General features: G+C 37.6%; 1 protein-coding gene and 1 long non-coding RNA gene across 3 annotated transcripts in view; one reads left to right on the forward strand and one right to left on the reverse strand.

Moving 5' to 3' along the window:
- Positions 1-27924, reverse strand: part of dennd1b (DENN/MADD domain containing 1B) — a 362658-nt gene that overhangs the window by 48182 nt on the left and 286552 nt on the right. Inside the window, exons 15-17 of one of the 2 annotated variants that reach the window (XM_072914655.1) lie at positions 15281-15382; positions 6332-6422; positions 2560-2600 (exon numbers count right to left, since the gene is read on the reverse strand). In XM_072914655.1, coding sequence (XP_072770756.1) covers positions 2560-2600; positions 6332-6422; positions 15281-15382 — 234 coding nt within the window. Of the gene's footprint in view, positions 1-2559; positions 2601-6238; positions 6423-15280; positions 15383-27924 lie in introns of those variants that run through there. The other variant, XM_072914654.1, reaches the window with a different exon arrangement.
- The window catches only part of LOC140679396 (uncharacterized), a 41653-nt gene that overhangs the window by 10390 nt on the left and 3339 nt on the right, over positions 1-27924 (forward strand). The window lies entirely within an intron of this gene.

Below are 27924 nucleotides of genomic sequence, written 5' to 3' on the forward strand. Positions count from 1 at the left end.
TCAGAAATTCATGACAACATTGATTTTTATACATTAGACCAGTGGTTCTGGACCTTTTTTCAGTGATGTACCCCCTGTGATTTTTTTTTTTAATTCAAGTACCGCCTAATCAGAGCAAAGCATTTTTGGTTGGAAAAAAGAGATAAAGAAGTAAAATACAGCACTATGTCATCAGTTTCTGATTTATTAAATTCAATCAATCAATCAATCAATCTTTATTTATATAGCCCTAAATCACAAGTGTCTCAAAGGGCTGCACAAGCCATAACGACAACCTCGGTACAAAGCCCCCAAATTGTATAACAGTGCAAAATATTGCTAATTTGTAGTGGTCTTTCTTGAACTATTTGGAAAAAAAGATAGGTTTTTATTTATATTTATAAAATATTTTTGAATTGTTGCTATTTTTAGAATATTTAAAAAAAATCTCACGTACCCCTTGGCATACCTTCAAGTACCCCCAGGGGTACGCGTACCCCCATTTGAGAACCACTGCATTAGACAAACGTTTTTATTTTTTACAGGGCCTTCTGAACTAGAATGAGAAAGAACCAAGTGCTGTCTGCTTTGAGTTTGAATCCACACAATGTATATCTGCCATATTATATATACGGCCCATAAAAATGAATAACTTTATATCAATAGGTAAATGTTCAAAGATTTCAAGTGCTGAAAGTAAAATAAAAGGTAACACTTTAGTACGGGGAACATATTCTAAGTAACAAAGACTTATTTTAGAGTTATTTGGACACTAGGGGAACATATAAGGGTTAGGTTTAGGGTTACTAATAAGCAATAATTCTGAGCTTATTGAGGGAAGACTCTTAGTTAATGGCTTACTGGACGTATAATAAGGCCATGCCGAATAAGGCATTAATAAGTACTTAATAATGACTAATTAAGAGCCAATATGTGACTAATTTGCATGTTAATAAGCAACTAATTAATGGTGAATATGTTCCCCATACTAAAGTGTTACCAAATAAATAAATGAATACAATGCTGACTTGTGAGACTTTTATGAGTGGGTCTCTTTCTGGATTGTGTACACTCAATCTTATGCTTGCACCAGGGCTAACTAATCATAAAGAGTGTGCATCTGTATGTTCTGCTGGTCAGATGATCAACATAACGTTTGAATACCTGCCTGATCAATTACGTTTATTAACGGAGGTGATAACTTATTATCAATCAATCTATCAAAGTTTATTTACAGTATATAGCCCTAAATCACGGTTGTCTCAAAGGGCTGCACAAGCCACAACGACAGATCCCACATCAGGGCAAGGAAAAACTCAACCCAATGGGCTACAATGAGAAACCTTGGAGGGGACCGCAGATGGATTACAGTTACAACTCTTTTTTTTCACCTATAAGGGAACATTGAGGCGTCACTATGAGGGAGGCCATTATTTGTCTTATGTGGATAACGCACAAATTGAGACCTGGCGTCTATTAAAGCGACAGACACTATTTATGGAGCCACGCATCTCAGTGTCAATTACAGTTCACGTTGTAGTGTTATGTTAGTACTAGCGGCATTTGATTTTACCACACACAAACTTCCCCACTGTTGACCCTGAGCTATCTAGTCATTTAAAACAAAAGTGAATAAAAATCATCTGACCCAAAGAGAAAAATGTTCAGTATCAAAGGAGGCAGCTGTAAATAGCACTGCAATACAAGTGAAACAGTGGTGACACCTGGCAGTATCAATCACTCTATTATGTTCTGAAGCATTATGGAGGGTTTTTTTTTCTTTTCTGAGGAGCGAAAGATGGAAGGGACCACACTTGATTGATTTCTACTTTGAGGTCCGCCGACTGACATTTTGGAAGCCAATATCTCTCACTGCGTGTCTCCTGCTGCATCTTGCCTCGTTCCGTTTTGGGTCTTCAGAAAAAGCACAAAGCGATGGCTAAACAGCTAAATAGAGAAAATGGCAGACAGCGTTTCAGAAGAAGGAGGGGAAGAGGGAAGAGGTGAGGGCCCCTCTTATAGATCCCTGTCAGTCAGGAAATGTGAACTTTAACAAACCTTTGAAGAGCACTCTAGAGAACTAATTCAGTCCTAGCTGACGGCGGGGGGAGAGTGAGAGCCAGTGAGTGAGAGAAAGAGACAGATTGGATTGGGAGCGGGTGGGGGGGTGGGTTGGGGTCTGTGACAGAGAAGAAGCAAGGGAGGGAAATAAAGAGAGACGGAGAGGAAAAGAGCGATGAAGAAGGAGGGAGATCTATGTTCCTGGCTCGGTTTAACGCCGCAGCGTCGATGTTTGCTGCCAGATCAACACGTCTTGTCCGCAGACGTCTTGTCATGTCAAATCACTTCTGTCTCCACTGTCCTGCTGCACGCGCTGCTTCACACACCCCCAATGCACCGCAGCTGCACGCGGACATCCGGGCCGGCCGTGCGCTCAGAGCCCCAGACTTTGGCTTTAACGTCGTGTCAGTCACGCTTTTAATTAACTTTCAAAAAATGAGAAATGGAGTGAAGGGTGAAAAGGAGACGTACAGGACAGTATATATAAGAGCAGTAGGGTATAAATAGTAATGTGAATACCTTCACAGTGTACATCCACTGCTGGTAGGACCTGCCGTTACCTGAAAGGATTTTAAAAACACAGCAATTAATTCATTTGTTCATTGTGGACTTTATAGTGGGTCTAAAAATGTACTTTTTCTAACTATTTCTCTATAAAACAAGGTAATTAAACTAATTCAAAAATGTTATAAAAATATTAACAAAAGGAACACATTTTTTGTTAACACATGATTTAGATGAATATAAACATACATACATATATAAATAAATACATATTTACATATGTATATATACAGTATATACATATACATACATATATATACAGTATATACATATACATACATACACACACACACACACACATATATATATATATACACATATGTGTATATATATATATATATATATATATATATATATATATATATACACACACACACATATATATATGTATATATATATATATATATATATATATATATATATACATATATATGTATATATATATATACATATATATGTATATATATACACACTATATATATATATATATATATATATATATATATATATATATATATATATATATATATATATACATATAAATATATATATGTATACACACACATACTGTATAGATATATATAGACTGTAAATTAGAGGTGGGGGAAATAATCTATTTTTAGATGCATCGCAGTTCGGACATGGACAATTACAGAATCGATTAGTAAACGTCAATAATCGATAATCAATTTATTTATTGTAAATAAATTAATACAGACAGTTCTAAAATTTGGCTCACTGCAGCGAGCCACCTCACTGAGAGATCTGACCAGCTCCTTTACTCGGGCACTTATGGTTCAGTTTTGCACACATTTTAATTAATTTAAAAAATGTGGGAATTAATTTAAAGGTTTCTTATTCCAAATGAATAGGTTTTTTTAAGTTGCAATTGATAAACGCTTTGAAACTAAAATAAAGGTAAAACTACAGCAATATACATGAATTAAAAATGCATCAATAATCAATTTTTAATCAAATCGTAGCTCCTGAATCGTAATCGTAATTGAACATGTTTAAACAAAAACACTATTAATATATGTAACTACATTTTATTTAAAGACTATATGTTCATTGTAATTTCAGTGTGCATATTCTGTACTATAATATACAACATATACCGTACATATGTATATATATATATGTATTATATATATATATATATATATATATATATATATATATATATATATATATATATATATATATATATATATAAACAGACATATATAATACATATAAAGTGTAAAAGATCATGTTAATATAAATAAATAACAAATACATAATGTAACATGTACATTTGATTTATATATACTACAGTATACAAGTATATTTTTAATTTCAGTACTTTTTTTGGTATATATTTAGTACTATACTGTATACAGTATATTAGTACTAGCCATAGTATATAGTGAATATACTAATAAATAAACTATCATGTTAATATAAATCAGAATATATATACACATAACATTACATCAAATATACGGTTACAGTATATAGCGGTAGCTCTGACAAAAAAAATATATAGATTTTTTATACTTCTGTATGTACTGTACAAAAACTTTTTTGTAATACCCCTGACATACTCAGTTATTATTGAATAGTGATGGTAGGAGAAGATAATTTGTAATTTTTGGGGCAAAAAAAACGAAAAATGTCTGAGATATTTTTGGCTGAGCCGTTATTGAAAGATTTTAATTTTTTCCACGATAAGTTTAGTAGATATATATATATATAGCTATATATATATATATATATATATATATATAGCCTTTATTTAAAGTTCTTGATGGCAATGTCAATAAAAGCAGTGGCAATGTGATTAAATACAGTCTACTGTAGCAGGTGCATCAGGACATTATATTTATTTTGTTTGTTTGTTTCTGTTTTCATGTTAATACAACTCAAAGCTGAATTGTTTGGATCAGAATGTTTGAACATTCCTGTGGGATTTGCTTCCCTCTCAGACATCTGACGTCTCCTTGTGTAATAATTCTCCTCTCCGACAACATTTCTCATTTGTTCCATCAATCGTCTTTTGCCACATCCAATCAAATTTAAAGTAACCTTTCGTATTGCTTTTTCTGCAGCACATCATCTTGAACAAACACACGTCAAAAATGAATACAACTAATACACTTTGAAACGTGGTGCTTTGCTCGCATTTTCAGGTGTGACTTGAAGGTCCTGTGTAAAGTTTGATGATGGCTTTTATGTCAATATTAATTAGAATTCATTAGTCCCAGACTAAAACTTCTCATCAAGCTGTCAGGACACTTCAATGATCATCCAACCAATTGGATAGGGTAATACATATAAATATTATAAATATTATAAATATATATATATATATATATATATATATATATATATATATATATATATATATATATATATATATATATATATATATAAATATAAATATATATTTATATTTATATATATAAAATTATATAACTTATATATAAATATAAATATATATATATATATATATATATATATATATATATATATATATATATATATATATTTATATTTATATTTATATAAATATAAATAATTGAAATAAATAAATATATATAAATGACAATCAATTTAAAAAAAAATGGTTTGAATGAATAAATTCATGATTTGGCTTGTTAACAATTTGTGACGAAATAAAAATAAAAATGCATATTTGAGGATTTATTTTGTGGGGAAAACAAACGAACAAACCATTGACTGAAGTGCAAAGCATAATCAATATTTCTGTTATTTTTTCATTATTTGTACAAAATCCTTCCTGCGTATGACCCAAAGTTTGCTTGTCTTTTAAACAAAAACATGACTTTTTCCTTTGGTGTTTTGGATAAAAAGAGAACATTTTGAAATGCTCATTTTTCATTATGACAGTAGTGGCAACCTCAAAAAGAAAACGAAAGTTTATGTAGAATCTATATAAAAGATTACACTCCAAAAACAGGCATGTTAGACATTAGTGCATTGGAGATGCTAAATCAGGGGTGTCTAAAGTGAAGCCTGGGTCATTTTTTAATGGGCTAAAAGGCAAATTTTCAAATGATTATTAGCAAAAAAACTAAAACATAAAAATAGAATAAAAGAGCAAACAGTTGTAATCTAATGAGAAGAAGTTGAAATGTTGACACTAATAACACAAAAATGACATACAGGCTCCTTTTTCCCCATTAAAAACATCTATACAGTTTATTATATTGGTTTTTAAAATGAAAAATGCTGGACATTTTTAATGGCCCAAGGCACATTTTTTAAATGACTATTAGTAAAAAAGAAAAACACAAAAATGGAATAATAGCGCATACAGTTAATGAGAAAAAGTTGAAATGTTGACACTAATAACACAAAAATGACATACAGGCTCTTTTTCCCCATTAATACATCTCTACAGTTTATTATATTGTTTTTTTAAATGAAAAATTGTTCATATATGTGATTGTGTGTGTGTGTACACTAGTGGTTTATATATGTGAATAGTGACTAACTGGGGACCAGTCCAGATTATTAGCGGTCAGCTTGTATAAGCTCCTACTGACCTGTGACCCTGCAAACGAATGACTCAGTTTAACAAGAAAACGTAACTTTCACGGTATAACTTTAAGACTTGGTTTTTTTTTTCTTCTCGAGCACAATAACGTCTACTGATATTGCCCGCAATAAAACAGCGTTAATCCGATGTGACTAACTGATGGACAGGTCTGGCACTACTCACTTCCACAGAAGCCCCCCTCTGTGATCTCTTCTTCAAACACGTCGGTGAAGCCGCGGCCTGCGTTCAATTTGGCCAGCCGCCCATCGATGAACTGCAAACATAAATTACAACTGCTTTATTAAGGAAGAGGGGCGGGGGGCGGGGGGAACACACTTAAAGTGATATACACACACATGCACGTGCACACAGCGTCAAACACTGAGGCGACAGTGGGGTGTTATTAACCCTGGCTGACTGAAGTACAAGCCAAAGATTAGGTGGTTTGCAGGTAATAGGGGTTGGGTAATGTGGAGCAGGTGAGGGAGACTACATGCAGCACGCTGTCTGCAGACATGAGGAAGTTTCATTTCCGCTCTTTTGCAACACTTAAAACGCCATCTCATAAATATCAAAACTAATGGGCCAAGACAGCTCGGTGTTTGACAGAACCCAACAAGTGTGTGTAACGTGAAAGAAAAAAAGACTTACACACTCGTAATCAACACAGTATAACTTAGGGGTATAATGATAAACACTATCAATGATAAACCGCGGTAACCAATGCTTTAAATTAAAATGATTGAATAATAATAATAATAATATAAATATATAATATAAACGTGGATAAAAATGTAAATATTAGGGTTGTCAAAATTAATAAGTGAACTTATGTGATTAATTAAAAAAATATCGTATTAACCATGACTACACTTAGATTAATCATGCAATTTATTTTGCCCGTACAAGCTCTTTTACCGGTCAGTGATCAGATCAATGCATACACAAGTATAAAAATGACTGGCCGAGTCATACCAAAGACTATAAAAATGGGACCCAATACCTCCCTGCTTGGCACTCAGCATCAAGGGTTGGAATTGGGGGTAAATCACCCAAAATTATTCCCGGGCGCGGCCACCGCTGCTGCTCACTGCTCACCTCACCTCCTAGGGTGTGAGGGTGATGGGTCAAATGCAGAGGATAATCAGTGTGTGAATGTGTGTGTGTGAATGGGTGAATGTAGAAACAGTGTCAAAGCGCTTTGAGTTCCTTAAAAAGGTAGAAAAGCGCTATACAAGTATAACCCATTCACCATTTACCATAATCTCACCACACCTCGTGTGTGTGTGACAATCATTGGTACTTTAACTTTAAATTAACATGCATTTAAGTAAAATGTTTAAAGATGTTCCTGGATGGCATTCTGACAATAAAGTGGCATTTGTGAACTAATCTTGGGGTCTTTTCTTGAGCAAATTTTAATTATGAAAGCAAGTAATTAATCTGAATTTAAAAATAATTATATAATAGTCCTAATAAATATATAAAATAACAATTTCAAAAACTTGGTAATAGTACTTTTTATTCAACAATACCGCAATAAGAATGATAACAATAATGATCATTTTGGTCATAATAACCATGAAATTAAATTGTCAAATCATCCCTCCATTCAAAATGCATTTTACCATCGATAATGTGACATCATATATATGTATTAGGGCTGCAACTAATGATTAATTTGATAATCGATTAATCTGTTGATTATTACTTTGATTAATCGATTAATAATCGGATAAAAGAGACAAACTACATTTCTATCCTTTCCAGTATTTTGTTGGGGAAAAAAACAGCATACTGGCACCATACTTATTTTGATTATTGTTTCTCAGCTGTTTGTACATGTTGCAGTTTATAAATAAAGGTTTATAAAAAAATAAAAAAATAAAAATTTCTTTTAAATAAATAATTGCCTCTGCGCATGCGCATAGCATAGATCCAACGAATCGATTACTAAATTAATCGCCAACTATTTTTATAATCGATTTTAATCGATTAGTTGTTGCAGCCCTAATACATATATATATATATATATATATATATATATATATATATATATATATATATATATATGTATATATATATATATATATATATATATATATATATATATATATATATATATATATATATATATATATGTATGTATGTATGTATGTATGTGTGTGTATATATATATATATACAAACACACAGCCCGGCCCCCGGCCCAATTTCTTTTAACCCAATGCGGCCCCCGAGTCAAAAAGTTTGGGGACCCCTGAATTAACTTGTTATTTTTGAAAGCCCTAATAAAAATATATATATATTTTTTTCCTACAGGCCAGTCGCCTGGCCCTTCAAGTTCTGGTGTCAAAATAACATCTGTTTTTGGTTCGTTTTTTTCGTTTCTGCTGACTGGTGATTTTAATTTTTGTTTAATGAAATATAAATAGTTGGGGTTTGGCACCTAGATCTGACCAATCTAAGTCTAAGACTAGATCTGACCAATCTAAGTCTATGGGCATGAACTGATAAAGCATACTTGGATGAGAGGTGAAACATCTTCCAAGAAGAACCTAACAGTTCAGTTGCGATCGATTGAAAACCTTGAGAATACAATGACCTGAATGAATGAGAACATCCATAGATATGAAATATGAATGAAAATCAAACTGTTTTTTGGATTAAGTTATTGCTTCTAGACCTAGAAATAATAAGGAAACGCTTAGTTTTCCAATTTAATTTGTTGTATTTTAAAAAGGAAATGAAACCAATTGTTTTCCAATTTTTATTCATATACCGAACATATATGCTGACCCTTTTTACTGGACACTGACCAATTCCATTCTTAAAAACAACAAAAATATAAATCTTACAATTTTTTTCCACATGCAAGCATCCTATTACGAGCTCCAATAGTGCAGTCATTATTTGTTCATCTTTGCAAGTCCGACATGCAACAAGAGCATAGGTTGTTTTTGGTCGCGTGTCCTGTGGGATTTGTTGCTAACAAGCGGGCCGTGGAGCACTCCTCTGGTCAGAAGGGCTAGAGACTCATCAGTGGATCGTTTTAATGAGAGGTGAGAGACTACTTGGCTGCTCCAATTAGTGCAGATAATCCACCCAAATCATCGCCTAGCCAACATTGCCACTTATCTCAACTCAGGCTGATTACGTGACTCATTGTGGGTATTAATTAGACACACAATCAATGGACACACAACACTAGCAAATACAAAAAAACACAATTGTCAACATAACATTTTCATTCATTTGAATTGTGAAAGCCCGCCATAAAGCAGACAAACATGCTTGTTTGCACTTGTGTTCATTTTTGGCATTATCTGAGTATAATTCACTTATTCAATTGCATTTGTACATTTTCAAATGTTCACAATTGAGCTGAATGAAAAACACACATGATCATGTCGCGAGCTGATAACGATGAATGACTGATGAAGCATACTGTTGGGTGAACAGACGTTCCCTTGCACACTAAATAGAACTGTGTGTGGCTTAAATTCATCCTTCTGAGGAAGAGAGTTCATTGACTCGCTGCAAACAGAATGTGTTTGTGTGTGTGTGTGTAGCTGGCTGATAGGAAACATCATTCCCCCGCATTCTTTGACTGTTTTAGAAAGTGTTGGCCTGTTTGAGCAAAGAGACCCCATTTTGGGAATAGAAAAGTGTCAGCCAAAGATAGAAAGACAATATGGTTCATTTTACAAACAATGAATCCAATGTGTTGTTATAGCTCTACAGGCATTTTAGTATGAATTCATCAATTTATGGTTTATTATGCCTATTCCTGTGGTACACAGTGATTGCAGGTCTACTGGAAATCCAGCTGGGCTCATCAAAAGCACTCTAATATTGGGGGTGGTCTGGTATAACCATATCAGGGAGATATATGGTAGAAAAAGTGTATGTCGCACAACTCTGATGAGGAGGAATCCAAATTAAATTAGTGTCTAATTAGTATTGTTACTAAGGTTGTGCCAATGCAACTTTTTCTACTTCCAATATATGATATCGATAATGGAATCGTGGGTATTGGTCTATTCCAGGGGTCGGCAACCCGCGGCTCCGGAGCCGCATGCGGCTCTTTGATCACTCTGATGCGGCTCAGCAGCTTACTTGCCGAACCCCCCGATTTTCCCGGGAGACTTCCGGATTTCAGTGCGTCTCGCAGAAAACTCCCGGGATTAATATTCACCGATTTTCACCCTTACAGTTATAATAAGGGCGCACCATGATGGTACAGCATTTGGCACCCTTTACAATCTGTATTAACATAGTGCCAGCCCAACCACTTGTTATACAGTATGCATCTTCTGCTTGCACACGTACGTGACAGCAAGGCATACTTGGTCAACAGCCACACAGGTTACACTGACGGTGGCCATATAAAACAACTTTAACACTCTTACTAATAATGCGCCACACTTTGAACCAAAACCAAACAAGAATGACAAACACATTTCGGGAGAACATCTGCACCTTAACACAACATAAACACAACAGAACAAATACCCAGAATCCCATGCAGCCCTGACTCTTCCGGGCTACATTAAACACCCCTGCTACCACCAAACCCCGCCCCCACCCCAACCCTGCTCCCTCACACATCACCCCCGCCTCCCCTCTGTGCGTCGGTTGAGGTGGGCGGGGTTTGATAGCGGGGGTGTATAATGTGTGTGGAATGTTAGAAAAAGCTTGATCAAGTGAAATTAGTCAAATGGAGAATAATGGTAGGTATGAAAAACACTAACCTATTTATTATTAACCAACTTGTGCTGTCTTTACTTAGGTTGAAGTGGAGTGGTATTCGGTTTTTGACAACACCTAATAGCTACAATAACTAATAAAGCTTTTTATTTTTTTTAATTTAGCCTTTATTTAACCAGGTAAAAATCCCATTGAGATCAAAGATCTCTTTTCCAAGGGAGACCTGGCCAAGAGGGCAGCAGCAAGGTTACATTAAAAACAGTAAACAACACATAAAACATCAAATGTACAACATTAAAACTTGGTCACATGACACATGTGCATACAGACAAGGTAGACTGCAGTCCTTTCACAGAAGCTTTAAAATCATTCAATGTAACAAGGGTTTGAAGTTGAATACCGTATTCGATTGTAGGTTATTCCAAGCCTTCGGTGCTGAAAACCTAAGTGCTTTCTTACCCAGTTCAGTTCTTACTTTGGGGACGACGAATTGAAGAACATTCATTGAACGGAAATTGTGACTTCCTTGTTTCTTTGTTAAAAGACAAGATAGATAAGATGGAGTGATACCCAGAAAGGTTTTGTAGATGAAAACACACCAATGATTGAAAGCTAAGCTCACGCAGTAAGTTGAAGTTAAAGTTAAAGTTAAAGTACCAATGATTGTCACACACACACTAGGTGTGGCGAAATTATTCTCTGCATTTAACCCATCACCCTTGATCACCCCCTGGGAGGTGAGGGGAGCAGTGGGCAGCAGCGGTGGCCGCGCCCGGGAATCATTTTTGGTGATTTAACCCCCAATTCCAACCCTTGATACCGAGTGCCAAGCAGGGAGGTAATGGGTCCCATTTTTATAGTCTTTGGTATGACTCGGCCGGGGTTTGAACCCACAACCTACCGATCTCAGGGCGGACACTCTAACCACTAGGCCACTGAGTAGGTGAATGATGCGGACACATTTGTTACTGGATACTTTTTTAATACGCTTACTTCGGCCTTGAAGACTAGAATTATTTGATACTTGTTTATACTAACAAATGTGTTTTACACTGCAATATTGTTCAATTAAGGACATTTAGTACGTATGGCTAGCTTGTGTGCTATTGTGTGCTTAGCTGTTGTGTAGCTGCTAACTCCTACTTGCTTATAGCCTACCATGTTTACCTTTTGAAAATGACTTCACTAAAATACGAGAAAAGAAACGTGTGTACGTATTGGAGAACAGTTAGATGGTAACTGGTAGGGCCATGAATCTTTGGGCACCACATGATCTGATTCGATTCGATTCTTGGGAATAACAATTCTATTCAGAATCGATTCTTGATTCAAAACGATTCTTAATTCAAAATCAATACTTTTTTTAATAACATTGGGTGCCAGCTCTGAGTAACTACATTCCTCCATAAAATTGATAAAGAGCTCTGATAAAATTCCATATTACTTAAAAAAAAACAGTTTTAATAAAATTCTCCCCAAACATTTAATAAAGTCAAATACAAATAAGGCAACAAGAGAAGTATCCAACACTTTGCTTTTGTAAAGTAAATGTGTACAGCATACATGGGCATCTACATCAACAATATGATTTACCTTCGTGGCTGGACAGAACAGATTTAAAAAATGAAATAAAGTAAACTTTAAAAAAAAATTAGTCGATTTTTTTTTTAACCGATTAAGAATCGTTACAGATAAGAATAACAAATTATTTCAAAAATCTTTTTTTTTTTCTTTAACAACCTAGTAACTGGCTATCCCATTTCTGCACAAGTAAACATTTCTACACTGATGAAGTATTGTGCCGGTTGATTATTAATTAGAGATGTCCGATAATGGCTTTTTTGCCGATATTCGATATTCCGATATTGTCCAACTCTTAATTACCGATTCCGATATCAACCGATACCAATATATACAGTGGTGGAATTAACACATTATTATGCCTAATTTTGTTGTGATGCCCCGCTGGATGCATTAAACAATGTAACAAGGTTTTCCAAAACAAATCAACTCAGGTTATGGAAAAAAATGCCAACATGGCACTGCCATATTTATTATTGAAGTCACAAAGTGCATTTTTTTTTTAACACGCCTCAAAACAGCAGCTTAGAATTTGGGACATGCTCTCCCTGAGAGCATGTCCGTGTACCACTCCGTACAGCGTGTACCACTCCGTACAGCGGCGTTTTATAAAGTCATACATTTTACTTTTTGAAACCGATACCGATAATTTCCGATATTACATTTTAAAGCATTTATCGGCAGTCCGATATTATCGAACATCTCTATTATTAATTAATATTAAGGACAAATCTTTATCCGAACACATGCATGCACGTACACACAAACAATCACTATTTTATGAACAAAAATATCAATACAATGATGTTCATGTTATAAATATAGTTGTTTTTTTCATTTCAAAATACAAAACTATTTACTTCCACATTGCTTTTCTTGACCTTATAAATACTTCAAAAAGGTCAAGAATGTGCAGCTACTTTTAGTGGAGGAGAGATGTGTCAGTTTGTGTTTCAGCATTATTATGGTTTAAATGATGTTTATGTTTCACCAATTTAGTCACTGCAAGGAGCTGATGATGCAACACATGTGTAATAAACAAGTATACAATACATTTTTAAATTAAAGTTTTGATGCCTTGCTGGCAAAATTGACAGTCTGGTTGGTAAACTGCATGAGCAAATAGAAATATTTTCTACCGTAAAAATACAGCGTTCCCAGGGACTTAGTGAAAAGCCGACTTTAGAAAATACAATGTAGCCACACATTAAATGTTTTCGGAGCAGATATGGGTCACGGCCAGAGGAGAGCTCGCGCACGCCACTGGCATCTCCGTCGAAAGAGGAGTGGGGCAGATAAGCCCAACCCATCCCCCATGCCGGAGAAGCGATAAGGGCCTGTTTCCCAACGTTAGCGTGGAGGCAGTAGCCAGTCGGGAGGAGGCTTTGAACTGTGGCTCGCTATCTGCTCTGCCTGGGAAAATTATAGATGGAGCACAGTGTCCCAAGAAACAAAAGGCTGATTGAGGGCTGCTGTGTTGTACTCTGGGGGGTAAATCTCACTACTATCACGGGCCAGAGATCACAACAAGAAGTTCAAGGGGTGAAGACAAATGTTCTTTTTAGGAGAGGTCTCTTTCCACTTGGCTCTGACGTGGCTAAGTTTATTACTACCGCAGAAGGGATTAATGACGGGGGGGGGGCATTAAAAATACATGAGTGATTGGAAGGAAAACTCATGCAGCCTTAGAAGATATAAAGGATACCTACACACTCCAAGATGGATGCACTTAAACACTGCCAAAACTGTAGTCCAATACGGTCAGTGGTAAATTAGATTTTTTTTCTGAATTCAAATTCTTGCAACAGGCTTGCAATGGCGAGATAAGCACTGTAAACATTTCCGTTAGGTCAGAAAGCATCTATGATCCCAGGCCTCCGTCTCCACTGTTTCCCATCACACTGAAAATGTGTTAGAATTCTGCAAGCTAACACCAGCTCAGCACATACACTATATTGCCAAAAGTATTTGGCCACCTGCCTTGACTCACATATGAACTTGAAGTGCCATCCCATTCCTAACCCATGATGTTGGTCCACCTTTTGAAGCTATAACAGCTTCAACTCTTCTGGGAAGGCTGTCCACAAGGTTGCGGAGTGTGTTTATAGGAATTTTCGACCATTCTTCCAAAAGCGCATTAGTGAGGTCATACACTGATTTTGGTCGAGAAGGCCTCTGTTCTAATTCATCCCAAAGGGGTTCTATCGGGTTCAGGTCAGGACTCTGTGCAGGCTAGTCAAGTTCATCCACACCAGACTCTGTCATCCATGTCTTTTTGGACCTTGCTTTGTGCACTGGTGCACAGTCATGTTGGAAGAGGAAGGGGCCCGTTCCAAACTGTTCCCACAAGGTTGGGAGCATGGAATTGTCCAAAATGTTTTGGTATCTTGGAGCATTCAAAGTTCCTTTCACTGGAACTAAGGGGCCAAGCCCAACTCCTTCCTCTTCCAACATGACTGTGCACCTGTTTTGTTTGATCAGCCATTTTACTGCCATGTTACAGGCACCGATTGGAAACAATTAAGGTATGTAAATAAACATTTGCGATATATTTCTGTGTATATAACTAATTTCACAACGTATAAATCTGCTTATAATCCAGTGCGGCTAATATATGGAAAATATTTGATTTCTTCTCAAATTTAGCGCGTGCTGTTTATATACTGGTGCACTCTATAGTCCGGAAAATGCGGTAGCGCTACAGCAAGGATGGACATTTGTAGGGAAGCATATAATGGTTGCCTTGGCGAAAATGACAATATAATAGTGAACGCTATAATAGGAGGAGGGTGGACACAGACAGACATGCACACACAAACTAACACACATGGAGGCATTGTACCTGTTTAAAAAGTTGCAGGTTGACAGCCATGGACAGAAAGTTCTTCATGGTGCTTGAACGATGGTTCACAAAGCTCTCTTCGGAGAATGCGATTGGCTCCCCCTGTTAAATCCAAAGAAATGTTGACATTTACTTTCAAACTGTTCATATGGTTCGGTTTCTAATAACATTTTTCAAACTAGTCTGTTTGACGTGTATTATTCTGCTGAATAGAGTGCCCAAACAAAGAATCTCACTCTTTAGCAAATTCATTTTTTTTCCCTCAAAATAACCTAGCATTGGGCAAAAAAAGTTGTGAGTGTTCACACTTTGATAAAGAAGGCGAGAAACACTGTTGAACTGAAACAATAACTTGCAGCAAAGTATTCCCGATTGAATCATCGTGTCCGTTGTGTCCTTGAGCAAGACTCTTCACCCTTGCTGCTGATGGGTCGTGGTTAGGGCCTTTCATGGCGGCTCCCGCCACCAGTGTGTGAATGGGTGAATGTGGAAATAGTGTCAAAGCGCTATGAGTACCCTGAAAGTAGAAAAGCGCTATACAAGTATAACCCATTTACCATTATGAATGTAAAAATTATATATTTTGACACTGTTGAGTTCCCAGAGATATGGCCAGCGACACATCTGCTTGCGCACAGGAAGTTGCCCTTTGTGTTGGCTAATGTGTGTTTGTTGTGCTGTCAGTTTTGTGTTTGCACAGTCACTGTCTAATGACATTTAAGCCTACTATTAAATATTTAACTCTTAGCTTCCCCTTGTATGCGGGCCACAATTACACTAAACTAGGGCTGGGCGATATGGCTGAAACCTGTATTACAATATAATATCTTTATATTGATCGATATTGATAATTATTGATATTTTTGATGACCTATAGAAAATATTGACTACGAGAAAGAAATATTGATTGTTAATAGAGATGTTAAATGTTTTAAAATGTAATATCTGAAATTATTGGTATCGGTTTTTAAAAAAGTAAAATGTATGACTTTTTAAAACGCCGCTGTGTACACGGACATAGGGAGATGAACAGAGCGCCAATAAACCTTAAAGACACTGCCTTTGCGTGCCGGTCCAGTCACATAATATCTACGGCTTTTCACACACACAAGTGAATGCAATTGCATACTTGGTCAACAGCCATACAGGTCACACTGAGGGTGGCCGTATAAACAACTTTAACACTGTTACAAATATGCGCCACACTGTGAACCCACAGTGTTTATTTGGATACTTTTTAAAAAAGCATGTAAAGCATATTCTACAATTTCTTCGTCCTAGATTAAGCATTTCTAAGCATAAAAATGGCTAAAGAAACTGAAGTGAATTATATTTATATAGCGCTTTTCTCTAGTGACTCAAAGCGCCTTTACATAGTGAAACCCAATATCTAAGTTACATTTAAACCAGTGTGGGTGCCACTGGGAACAGGTGGGTAAAGTGTCTTGCCCAAGGACACAACGACAGTGACTAGGATGGCAGAAGCGGGGATCGAACCTGGAACCCTCAAGTTACTGGCACGGCCAGCCACTCTACCAACCGAGCTATAAATATCAATCAAAAATATCAATACTAAAGTAGTATTAGCTACTAGAGGAGACCAAACCAATCACAGCACACAATTTAGCATTATGGCCAGATTCACTGGATTAAGAAAGTGATTAAAGGTTGTTATTTTATGTCGAGAGCAGTGGTTCTTAACCTGGGTTCGATCGAACCCTAGGGGTTCAGTGAGTCGGCCTCAGGGGTTCGGCGGAGGTCAAAACACACCAACAACATCGTGTAAATACAAACTTCTCCCTATCGGCGTATTACGAATACGGCAACAGCTGACTGATTTGCAGGTGTGTAATTTGTTGTGAGTTTATGCACTGTGTTGGTTTTGTTGTTTGAACAAGGTGATGTTCATGCACGGTTCATTTTATGCACCAGTAAAACAACATGGTAACACTTTAGTATGGGGAACACATTCACCATTAATTAGATGCTTATTAACATGCAAATTAGTAACATATTGGCTCTTAACTAGTCATTATTAAGTACTTATTAACAGAGGTGGGTAGTAACGCGCTACATTTACTCCGTTACATCTACTTGAGTAACTTTTGGGATAAATTGTACTTCTAAGAGTAGTTTTAATGCAACTTACTTTTACTTTTACTTGAGTATATTTATAGAGAAGAAACGCTACTTTTACTCCGCTACTTTTATCTACATTCAGCTCGCTACTCGCAACTAATTTTTATCGATCTGTTAATGCACGCTTTGTTTGTTTTGGTCTGTCAGACAGACCTTCAAAGTGCCTGCGTTACTGGTGACGTTTCACTCCGTTCCACCAATAAAATGGAGTCACTAGTGACGTTTGACTCCGTTCCACCAATCAGATGCAGTCACTGGTGACGTTGGACCAATCAAACAGAGCCAGGCGGTCACATGACCTGACTTAAACAAGTTGAAAAACTTATTGGGGTGTTACCATTTAGTGGTCAATTGTACGGAATATGTACTGTACTGTGCAATCTACTAATACAAGTTCCAATCAATCAATCAAAAGTGTGAAGGATAAAAGACACTTTTTTATTTCAAACGTACATCCCGTCACAAGCCTAAAGACTGACTGCACAGTTCCTGTCTTCACAATAAAAGTGCCGCTCCATCGCGCCTGCGCTTTCAAAATAAGAGTCTCCGAAAGCCAGCGCAAACAAGCTAGCAAGCTATGGAATTTGCCGCCAATGTATTTCTTGTAAAGTGTGTGAAAACGAATATGGAAGCTGGACAAATAAGATACCAAAAACCAACCACTTTTATGTGGTATTAGACAGAAAGGAGGACCTTTTTTTCTCCTGCATTTGAAAACGTGGACGTTAAGCACTGCTGTCTGATTCCAATCAATGCAAGTCATCAGAATCAGGTAATACACCAACTTATATTCTTGTCAACATGAAAGAAAGGAATCTATATGTGTTAAACATGCATGTATATTCATTAAAACACCTTTAACATGTAAACAAAAACGGCAAAATAAATAAATATAAATGATATACTGTATATATCAATGTATGTGTATATATGTATGTATATATATATATATATATATATATATGATATGTGTGTGTATGTTACTCATCAGTTACTCAGTACTTGAGTAGTTTTTTCATAACATACTTTTTACTTTTACTCAAGTAAATATTTGGGTGACTACTCATTACTTTTACTTGAGTAATAAATCTCTAAAGTAACAGTACTCTTACTTGAGTACAATTTCTGGCAACTCTACCCACCTCTGCTTATTAATGCCTTATTCGGCATGGCCTTATTATAACCCTAACCCTCTAACCCTAACCAAATAACTCTAAATTAAGTCTTTCTTACTTAGAATTAGGGATGTCAGATAATGGCTTTTTGCCGATATCCGATCTTCCGATATTGTCCAACTCTTTAATTACCGATACCGATATCAACCGATATATACAGTCGTGGAATTAACACATTATTATGCCTAATTTGGACAACCAGGTATGGTGAAGATAAGGTACTTTTTAAAAAAATTAATGAAATAAGATAAATAAAATTAAAAACATTTTCTTGAATTAAAAAGAAAGTAAAACAATATAAAAACAGTTACATAGAAACTAGTAATTAATGAAAATTAGTCAAATTAACTGTTAAAGGTTAGTACTATGAGTGGACCAGCAGCACGCACAATCATGTGTGCTTACGGACTGTATCCCTTACAGACTGTATTGATATATATTGATATATAATGTAGGAACCAGAATATTAATAACAGAAAAAAACAACCCTTTTGTGTGAATGAGTGTATGAGTGTAAATGGGGGAGGGAGGTTTTTTGGGTTAGTGCACTAATTGTAAGTGTATCTTGTGTTTTTTATAATTATGTTTATGTTTATGTTTAATAATAATTAAAAAAAATTTAAAAAACGATACCGATAATAAAAAAAACGATACCGATAATTTCCGATATTACATTTTAACGCATTTATCGGCCGATATTATCGGACATCCCTACTTAGAATATGTTCCCCTAGTGTCCAAATAACTCTAAATTAAGTCTTTGTTACTTAGAATATGTTCCCCATACTAAAGTGTTACCAAAAACATATAACTTTGTCTTGAATTAAAAACATTATTTATTTTTTTTTCACTAAAAAAGGGTTCGGTGAATGCGCATATGAAACTGGTGGGGTTCGGTACCTCCAACAAGGTTAAGAACCACTGGTCTAGAGGGCTCTCATAATGTTGAAAAATGTATTCCAAGGTCATAAACAGGTTGTTATGCTCAAAGCTATGAAAATATTTAATTTTTAATTAATGATTCAAACTTAGCTTAAATTCGGAACCAATTAACAGCGATAAATAAGGGACAACTATATTAAAAAACTAGTACATTTATAAACAACCACTAAACGAGTGAGTTTAGCCAAATGTAATTATGTTGGAAAGGAGTACAGGAAGGAAAACAAACTTGAACCTCAAGAAAATAGCTCATAATATGAGACGTAGCCATGGCTGTTCACACAGCGTCTGTTAAAGACTTAAAAAGTCTTATAAAGAAGTAACTATTTCAACACATTTCTTCATTAGTTGGAGAAGAAGAGCAACATCTGAGAGGGGACATGACGGAAAGTGTAAGGAGGAACAGAGCAAAAGAAAGAGTTCCCTTGGCAGAGTGTATGCAGTCCCAGTACATTCCACATGAACACGTTATTACTGTTTCTTACATCATGTCTGTTGGCCTGTGAGCTGTAGACACAGAGGATGACAACAACTCCACTGCAGGCCAATCACACAGAGGCCCCCGAGTCATTCCCAACACATGCTTTCTCATAATTAACATAATTCTCACATACTGCAACAATGCTCTAAATTCCTATGCCTGTAAAACAATGCACGTCGTCTGCTGGTCTGGCCACCAGCACAGTGTGGCACATAAAAACAACAACAGAGGAGACTAACCCCGTTTTCTGGGATGGGCGGGATGATCGGGGTGGCCCAAATTACATCACAGGAATAATGCTCCATTTACATCACCAAAAAAAAAAAAAAAAAAAAAGTTTTCAAGGCTTATTTTCTCATAAAGGAGAGTTTAATCATTTTTCCAGGCTCCATCTGGCTGTTACAGCCCTAGGCCTAACTGAAGCAAAACAAAACTCAACAGTATGCTGGGAAAGTCTTATTAGGTCTGTGTACACTTAAGCAGAGTATCTATTTAGTAACGTCATTTTATGTGACAGTTTAGTAATGTTATATAGCCTTAGTAATATTATGTGTTGGCAACATTCTTGTGGAAATTCAACCTTATTACTAATCATTGGGCAACTAAACCTGCACCGCACCTTCATTTAAAAAAACAAAACATGAATATTTTCTAATGTTTAACTAAAAAACAAGACAAGTACAGTACCGTATGTCCCTAATTCATTTGAGGAGTTACGAGTGCCATCCATCCATCCATTTTCTACCGCTTATTCCCTTTTGGGGTCGCGGGGGGCGCTGGAGCCTATCTCAGCTACAATCGGGCGGAAGGCGGGGTACACCCTGGACAAGTCGCCACCTCATCGCAGGGCCAACACAGATAGACAGACAACATTCACACTCACATTCACACACTAGGGCCAATTTAGTGTTGCCAATCAACCTATCCCCAGGTGCATGTTTTTGGAAGTGGGAGGAAGCCGGAGTACCCAGAGGGAACCCACGCAGTCACGGGGAGAACATACAAACTCCACACAGAAAGATCCCGAGCCCGGAATTGAACCCAAGACTACTCAGGACCTTCGTATTGTGAGGCAGATGCACTAACCCCTCTTTCACCGTGCTGCCCGAGTTACGAGTGATTTGTTTTATTTTTAGTGCATTTTCTTTTAAATTGTGTTGTATTTATTTCTCATTTAATTGTATGTATTTTGTCGAGAAATGACACAAAACGTAGAAAAATACTCAAAATTATTCAAAATAAAAATCGATGAAAAAAATTAAATTTATCAGACAATTTTAAGGAGCCAATATTTTTTATTCATCCTCATGAGCATGTCTATTGAGACTTCAAATTAGAAGGGTAGGGGTGTACTGTTACAACTTTTTCACTTTCGATACGATGCCGATATTGGAGGCTTTATTACTGGCTGATAGGATTCAAGCACGATTCATACATACTTTTATTATTTTGTAGTGTGGAATGTTAGAAAAGGCAAGTGAAATTAGGTATGAAAAACACTAACCTACCTTAGTCTGGAATGGACTTACGTTGTCTTGTAGTTGAAGTGGCGTGATCATTCGCTACGTTCATGCACTAAATTAGTCTGATATCTCAAATCAATCGTTTTTCTGTATTTTTACCAGGGACCCCTGCAGGTTTCAATGAGTCAAATTTAAAGTTAAAGTTAAAGTACCAATGATTGTCACACACACACACACACACACACTAGGTGTGGGGAGATTATCCTCTGCATTTGACCCATCACCCTCACCCCCCGGGAGGTGAGGAGAGCAGTGAGCAGCAGCAGTGGCCGCGCCCGGGAAACATTTTGGTGATTTAACCCCCAATTCCAACCTTTGATGCTGAGTGCCAAACAGGCAGGTAATGGGTCCCATTTTTATAGTCTTTGGTATGGGGTTTGAACTCACAACCTATATATATATATATATATATATATATATATATATATATATATATATATATATATATCATGGGTTCAATCCAGGGCTCGGGATCTTTCTGTGTGGAGTTTGCATGTTCTCCCCGTGACTGCGTGGGTTCCCTCCGGGTACTCCGGCTTCCTCCCACCTCCAAAGACATGCACCTGGGGATAGGTTGATTGGCAACACTAAATGGTCTCTAGTGTGTGAATGTGAGTGTGAATGTTGTCTGTCTATCTGTGTTGGCCCTGTGATGAGGTGGCGACTTGTCCAGGGTGTACCCCGCCTTCCGCCCGATTGTAGCTGAGCTAGGCCCCAGCGCCCCCGAAGGGATTAAGCGGTAGAAAATGGATGGATGGAAAATGTGTCCCATGTATGAATAATTCTAGCCTTAACTGCATATAGGAAATATATTACTGCAAGTGATGCATGTGTTCTGCTGTTGTGTATACAATGTGAATGTCAATCAAGCTCCACAAAACGATGCTTGATTTGAATGCATGCCAATTATGACCGATCTTTAATTAACGAAATAAGCACCGGTAGTGTTTATGCAATTTACTGTATAAACATGCACTGGCACCCTGTTCTCCAACACCCTAGGGTTCATTTAAGCTCCTTTATGGTACCAATGGCCCGAACTCAGCCAAGCACCGGCACATTCGACGTAGCTTAATCTGTGTTGCAAGCCATTTGAAATTATATTTCTGGTTCTTCTTCTTCAATCCACCTGTGGCACTAATCCAGTGATGGGCACCTGAGCTGGAAATGATTGACCTTGGAAATGCTTTTCTAATCAACCAACCGCTTTTACACTCATTAGCATTTCCCAGTATTGTTTCATTTGCAACTCAGCAAGACACCCAGCGAGCGACGACACCCCTCCTTCTGCCAAGACATATGTGCCTGTGAATCACAGCCATGTCTGGGTGGATATAGACCACAAATATCACAAATGAGAAAGCAACACCAGGTTGAACTTAGTGTGCGTGCACATATGCTAATGCACAGGCTTTTGCAAATTTGCTGTCTAAAAGAAACCAGCGGGCAAAAAAAAAAAATCACTGCATGTGCTTGTACACAAACACATAACATTGCATTGTGCGTGCACGTGTCAGAGGGGAGGCAGTTTGTTTCTATACTGACTGTATTCGCAGAAAAGCAAGACAGCATCAATAATGTAGCATCTTGGCCCTGGGAGTCCACAAAGTCCAATTAGTTTCAAAGCCAAAGGAACAAAGGCTTCGCTATTTGTCAAACAGGACATGCTGTAGTTTACTCTGCTCTGACTCAGACCTGATACGCAGAAAACACACAGTAAAGTGATGTTAGCAAGGCTTAGCACACAAACACCAAAGGTGCCTAAAAGAAATCTTCAAAAGGAACGTCATGAGACTTCTCAGACTCTTTGACATTTGACTGCTACAGACAGGCCCACCTTAAATGTGCACTCTGCCTGTAAACTCACCCTTTACCTGCCTTCCACGCTGCCTCAGTCAAGAATCTGACATTTAACTAACGTCACCCCAACTGAGATTTTAAGAGTGAATAGCTTGGGGTGCTTTCAGACGCCTATAGCTAAGTCTTCTGCTTCAAATCACTCGATGAACGTGTCGCTCCATTATCCTCCGTCACCTTGAGAAGAGGACGAGCTGCTATCAGACGACATGCAAACATACATGCTACATCAAAAGCATGTTCTTGAAGTCGACAGGCTGCAAATGCAGCTTCACCAGAATCATACTTGATTCATTCATTTGCCAGTTGGATTATGTTAAGTCCCCATAAGGGACAAGTAGTAGTAAATGGATGGATGGATGGCCTTATTTATTTCTATGCAAGAGAGTGTTTGTGTGGTGAAATGAATCTCTGCATTTGACCCATCACCCTTGATCACACCCTGGGAGGTGAGGGGAGCAGTGATCAGCAGCGGTGGCCACGCCCGGGAATCATTTTTGGTGATTTAACCCCCAATTCCAACCCTTGTGGTGTTCGGGTCTGTGGGACCCGTTTTCATTTTTTAATAAAAGAAAAATGATACAATTAATTAATTTTTCAAACTGAGATTCACTGACTTTGGCTCATTTTCTGTGAAGAACATATATCAGAATACATGGAGTTTGCATGTTCTCCCCGTGACTGCGTGGGTTCCCTCCGGGTACTCCGGCTTCCTCACACTTCCAAAGACATGCACCTGGGGATAAATTGATTGGCAACACTAAATTGGCCCTAGTGTGTGGATGTGAGTGCGAATGTTGTCTGTCTATCTGTGTTGGCCCTGCAATGAGGTGGCGACTTGTCCAGGGTGTACACCGCCTTCCGCCCGATTGTAGCTGAGATAGGCTCCAGCGCCCCCCGCGACCCCAAAGGGAATAAGCGGTAGAAAATGGATGGATATTTAATGACCACACACCATACACCCCCCGCCCCCCTACACATTTCTATTACATATAAGATGTCCGGGGCTAATAGAAGTGTGGAAATTGATGTTTTGTGTACCACACACACACACACACACACACACACACACGCACACACACACACACACACACACACACACACACACACACACACACACACACACACACACACACACACACACACACACACACACACACACACACACACACACACACACACACACACACACAGCAGGCCTAGACAGGAGGAGGACAGAGTGTAGGTACACAGAACATCGGAGGGTCAAATGTGCGAGAAAATGAGAGCAGACAGTGTTGACAAACGATGTTGCAACCTTGTGTGGGAACCGCAGGTGCAGAAACACAAAAGAAGAATCCCTGTGGGATGCAGAAACTGGCAAAGAAATTTTCCGTGCAACGTTCATATTGTTGTTACTCAGCCAGCGTTTGTGGGTCTGATGGACCCTTTGCATTTTGTGGCTTTTAATGCCTCACAATCAAACACTTTTATGTTAAAATACTGAACAGATGTTTATTGGGATAAGGTAAACATCTGTTCAGTATTTTAACATAAAAGTGTTTGATTGTGAGGCATTAAAAGCCACAAAATGCAACGGGTCCATCAGACCCACAAACGCTGGCTTAGTAACAACAATATGAACATTACACAAAGGGTTAATAACTGGTTGGAGGAATTGTGCAACTAATCATATGCAACTTTACTACCACAACTATTTTATAGTATGTTCAAGCCCGTGGTCAGGAAACAAGAAGTCAAACATGGACTCAGCTGGACTGCTTTTAGGTAATGTGACAATTTTCCATGGCAACAAAACAAGAAGAAGGCTCAAAAATGCAATAAGGCTCCACTTTTCAAAATGTGCTAGCTTGATGTTAATTTACATTGGATTTGCCATAGACATGATACTGATTAGCATTAAAGTTCAAGTTAAAGTACCAATGATTGTCACACACACACTAGGTGTGCTGAAATTAATCTCTGCATTTGACCCATCACCCTTGATCACACCCTGGGAGGTGAGGGGAGCAGTGATCAGCAGCGGTGGCCACGCCCGGGAATAATTTTTGGTGATTTAACCCCCAATTCCAACCCTTGATGCTGAGTGCCAAGCAGGGAGGTAATGGGTCCCATTTTTATAGTCTTTGGTATGACTCGGCCGGGGTTTGAACTCACGACCTACCGATATCAGGGCAGACACTCTAACCACAAGACCACTGAGCAGGTTAGCGTTTTTACCTAGCTATTTCAGCACCTCCAAATGTAGTCATGAAAACTACAACTAAATTACAAAAAAAAACAGCTGGTGTGTAATAATACAGTAACACCTCAACCTACGAGCTTGAGTCGAGATTGGTTTTGCGACAAAGCTCTTAACTCAAAATACTTGTATTTGAAATAAACTTCTCCCGTTGAAATTAATTAAAATCAATTTGAAAGGCGCATGGCCCCCCAAAACAGCACAATTTTAACATGCCTTTTAAAAGAAGAAAAATACACTTAGATAAGACACGTTGTATAAAAGCAATACAAGGGAAGTACTACAAACAACTACAGTAGTATTATGAAGTAATGTACTAGTAATGTACCGTATTTTTCGGACTATAAGTCGCAGTTTTTTTCATAGTTTGGCCGGGGGTGCGACTTATACTCAGGAGAGACTTATGTGTGAAATTATTAACACATTACCGTAAAATATCAAATAATATTATTTAGCTCATTCACGTAAGAGACTAGACGTATAAGATTTCATGGGATTTAGCGATTAGGAGTGACAGATTGTTTGGTAAACGTATAGCATGTTCTATATGTTATAGTTATTTGAATGACTCTTACCATAATATGTTACGTAAACATACCAGGCACGTTCTCAGTTGGTTATTTATGCCTCATATAACGTACACTTATTCAGCCTGTTGTTCACTATTCTTTATTTATTTTAAATTGCCTTTCAAATGTCTATTCTTGGTGTTGGGTTTTATCAAATAAATTTCCCCCAAAAATGCGACTTATACTCCAGTGCGACTTATATATGTTTTTTTCCTTCTTTATTATGCATTTTCAGTCGGTGCGACTTATACTCCGGAGCGACTTATACTCCGAAAAATACGGTACAACATTTACCTTGAAGAGTGGACTTCTACAGTATTAACTTTGAGCTGCTTCTCCGTCGAACACACCAAGAGCAGCTTTTCCATGGATAAATGTTTAGATATTATTTTAACATTCTTGGCTGGCGTTAGACTCACTCTGCAGACTAAGAGGGATACACTCAAATTGCTTTGCCAACTTGGCGACGCGTTCGGTCATGTTTTTGATTATTTATTTCTTTAATTCAATGAATATCATCCACTTCTTTTTTTCCAGCACTGTCCTTCACACCCACTGTCTTCCTTCCCATGGTTGAAAAACATAGTTATATCAGTCTCTAGCTATAAGCTCATTCTTGCAAGTAAGACCAGACGTTTGTGTTGGATCATAAAGGGTTCACTTTGGCATCCATGTTTGCTTGCAAATGAAAACATGACAATTAGCTGAGAGACAGCTTTCATCTCAAAAAATACTCTTAAGTTGAGGTACTACTGTAAGTACAACAATTTTTAAAAGAGACTGGCACATCACCTCCCTAGATGAATTGTACATCATAAGGGACCCATCTCACCCCTGTTACGAACTCTCATGGCTGCAGTAGTGGTGACCACCAAGATGCAGGAACCAGGAGAGCGATGAGCAGGTAAGACGCTTTTAATATCATCCAAAAGAGGTGAAAGCAGTCTTGCATGTAACAAACACAAAGCAATCCTCGAGCACTGAGGAGCGCGCGAGACAGCCATAAATAGGAACATGCTGATTGGCAGCAGGTGTGGACTGGCTGCCAATCAACAGCAGGTGAGGGGAAAAAACACAGCGCTCAGCGAGACAAGCCAGAAATGGAAACAAAATAAGAGCACTGATGGGAAGTAAATACAAAGTAAAGTTAAAGTACCAATGATTGACCCATCACCCTTGTTCACCCCCTGGGAGGTGAGGGGAGCAGTGAGCAGCAGCGGTGGCTGCGCCTGGGAATCATTTTTGGTGATTTAACCCCCAATTCCAACCCTTGATGCTGAGTGCCAAGCAGGGAGATAATGGGTCCCATTTTTATAGTCTTTGGTATGACTCGGCCGGGGTTTGAACTCACAACCAATCGATCTCAGGGCGGACACTCTAACCACTGAGTAAAAAACAAAGAAGCACAAACAGAAATGAAGTGACAGATCGTCACAACCCGGACATAAACTTTTTGAACTGCTGCCCTCGGGCAGGAGATACGGGATGATAAAATGCCGGACAAACAGGTTCAAGAACACTTTCTACCCGAGAGCAATAGTGTCACTGAACACAATCAAGGCATAAGAGAATGACTGTGCCTGTCAGCTTGGTATTTTATGTTTTTTGTGTACCGTATTTTCCGGAGTATAAGTGGCACCGGCCGAAAATGCATAATAAAGAAGGAAAAAAAACCTATAAGTCGCACTGGAGTATAAGTCGCATTTTTTGGGGAAA

The sequence above is a fragment of the Nerophis lumbriciformis genome, linkage group LG14, assembly GCF_033978685.3.
Source record: "Nerophis lumbriciformis linkage group LG14, RoL_Nlum_v2.1, whole genome shotgun sequence".
NCBI classification, from domain to species: Eukaryota; Metazoa; Chordata; class Actinopteri; order Syngnathiformes; family Syngnathidae; genus Nerophis; species Nerophis lumbriciformis.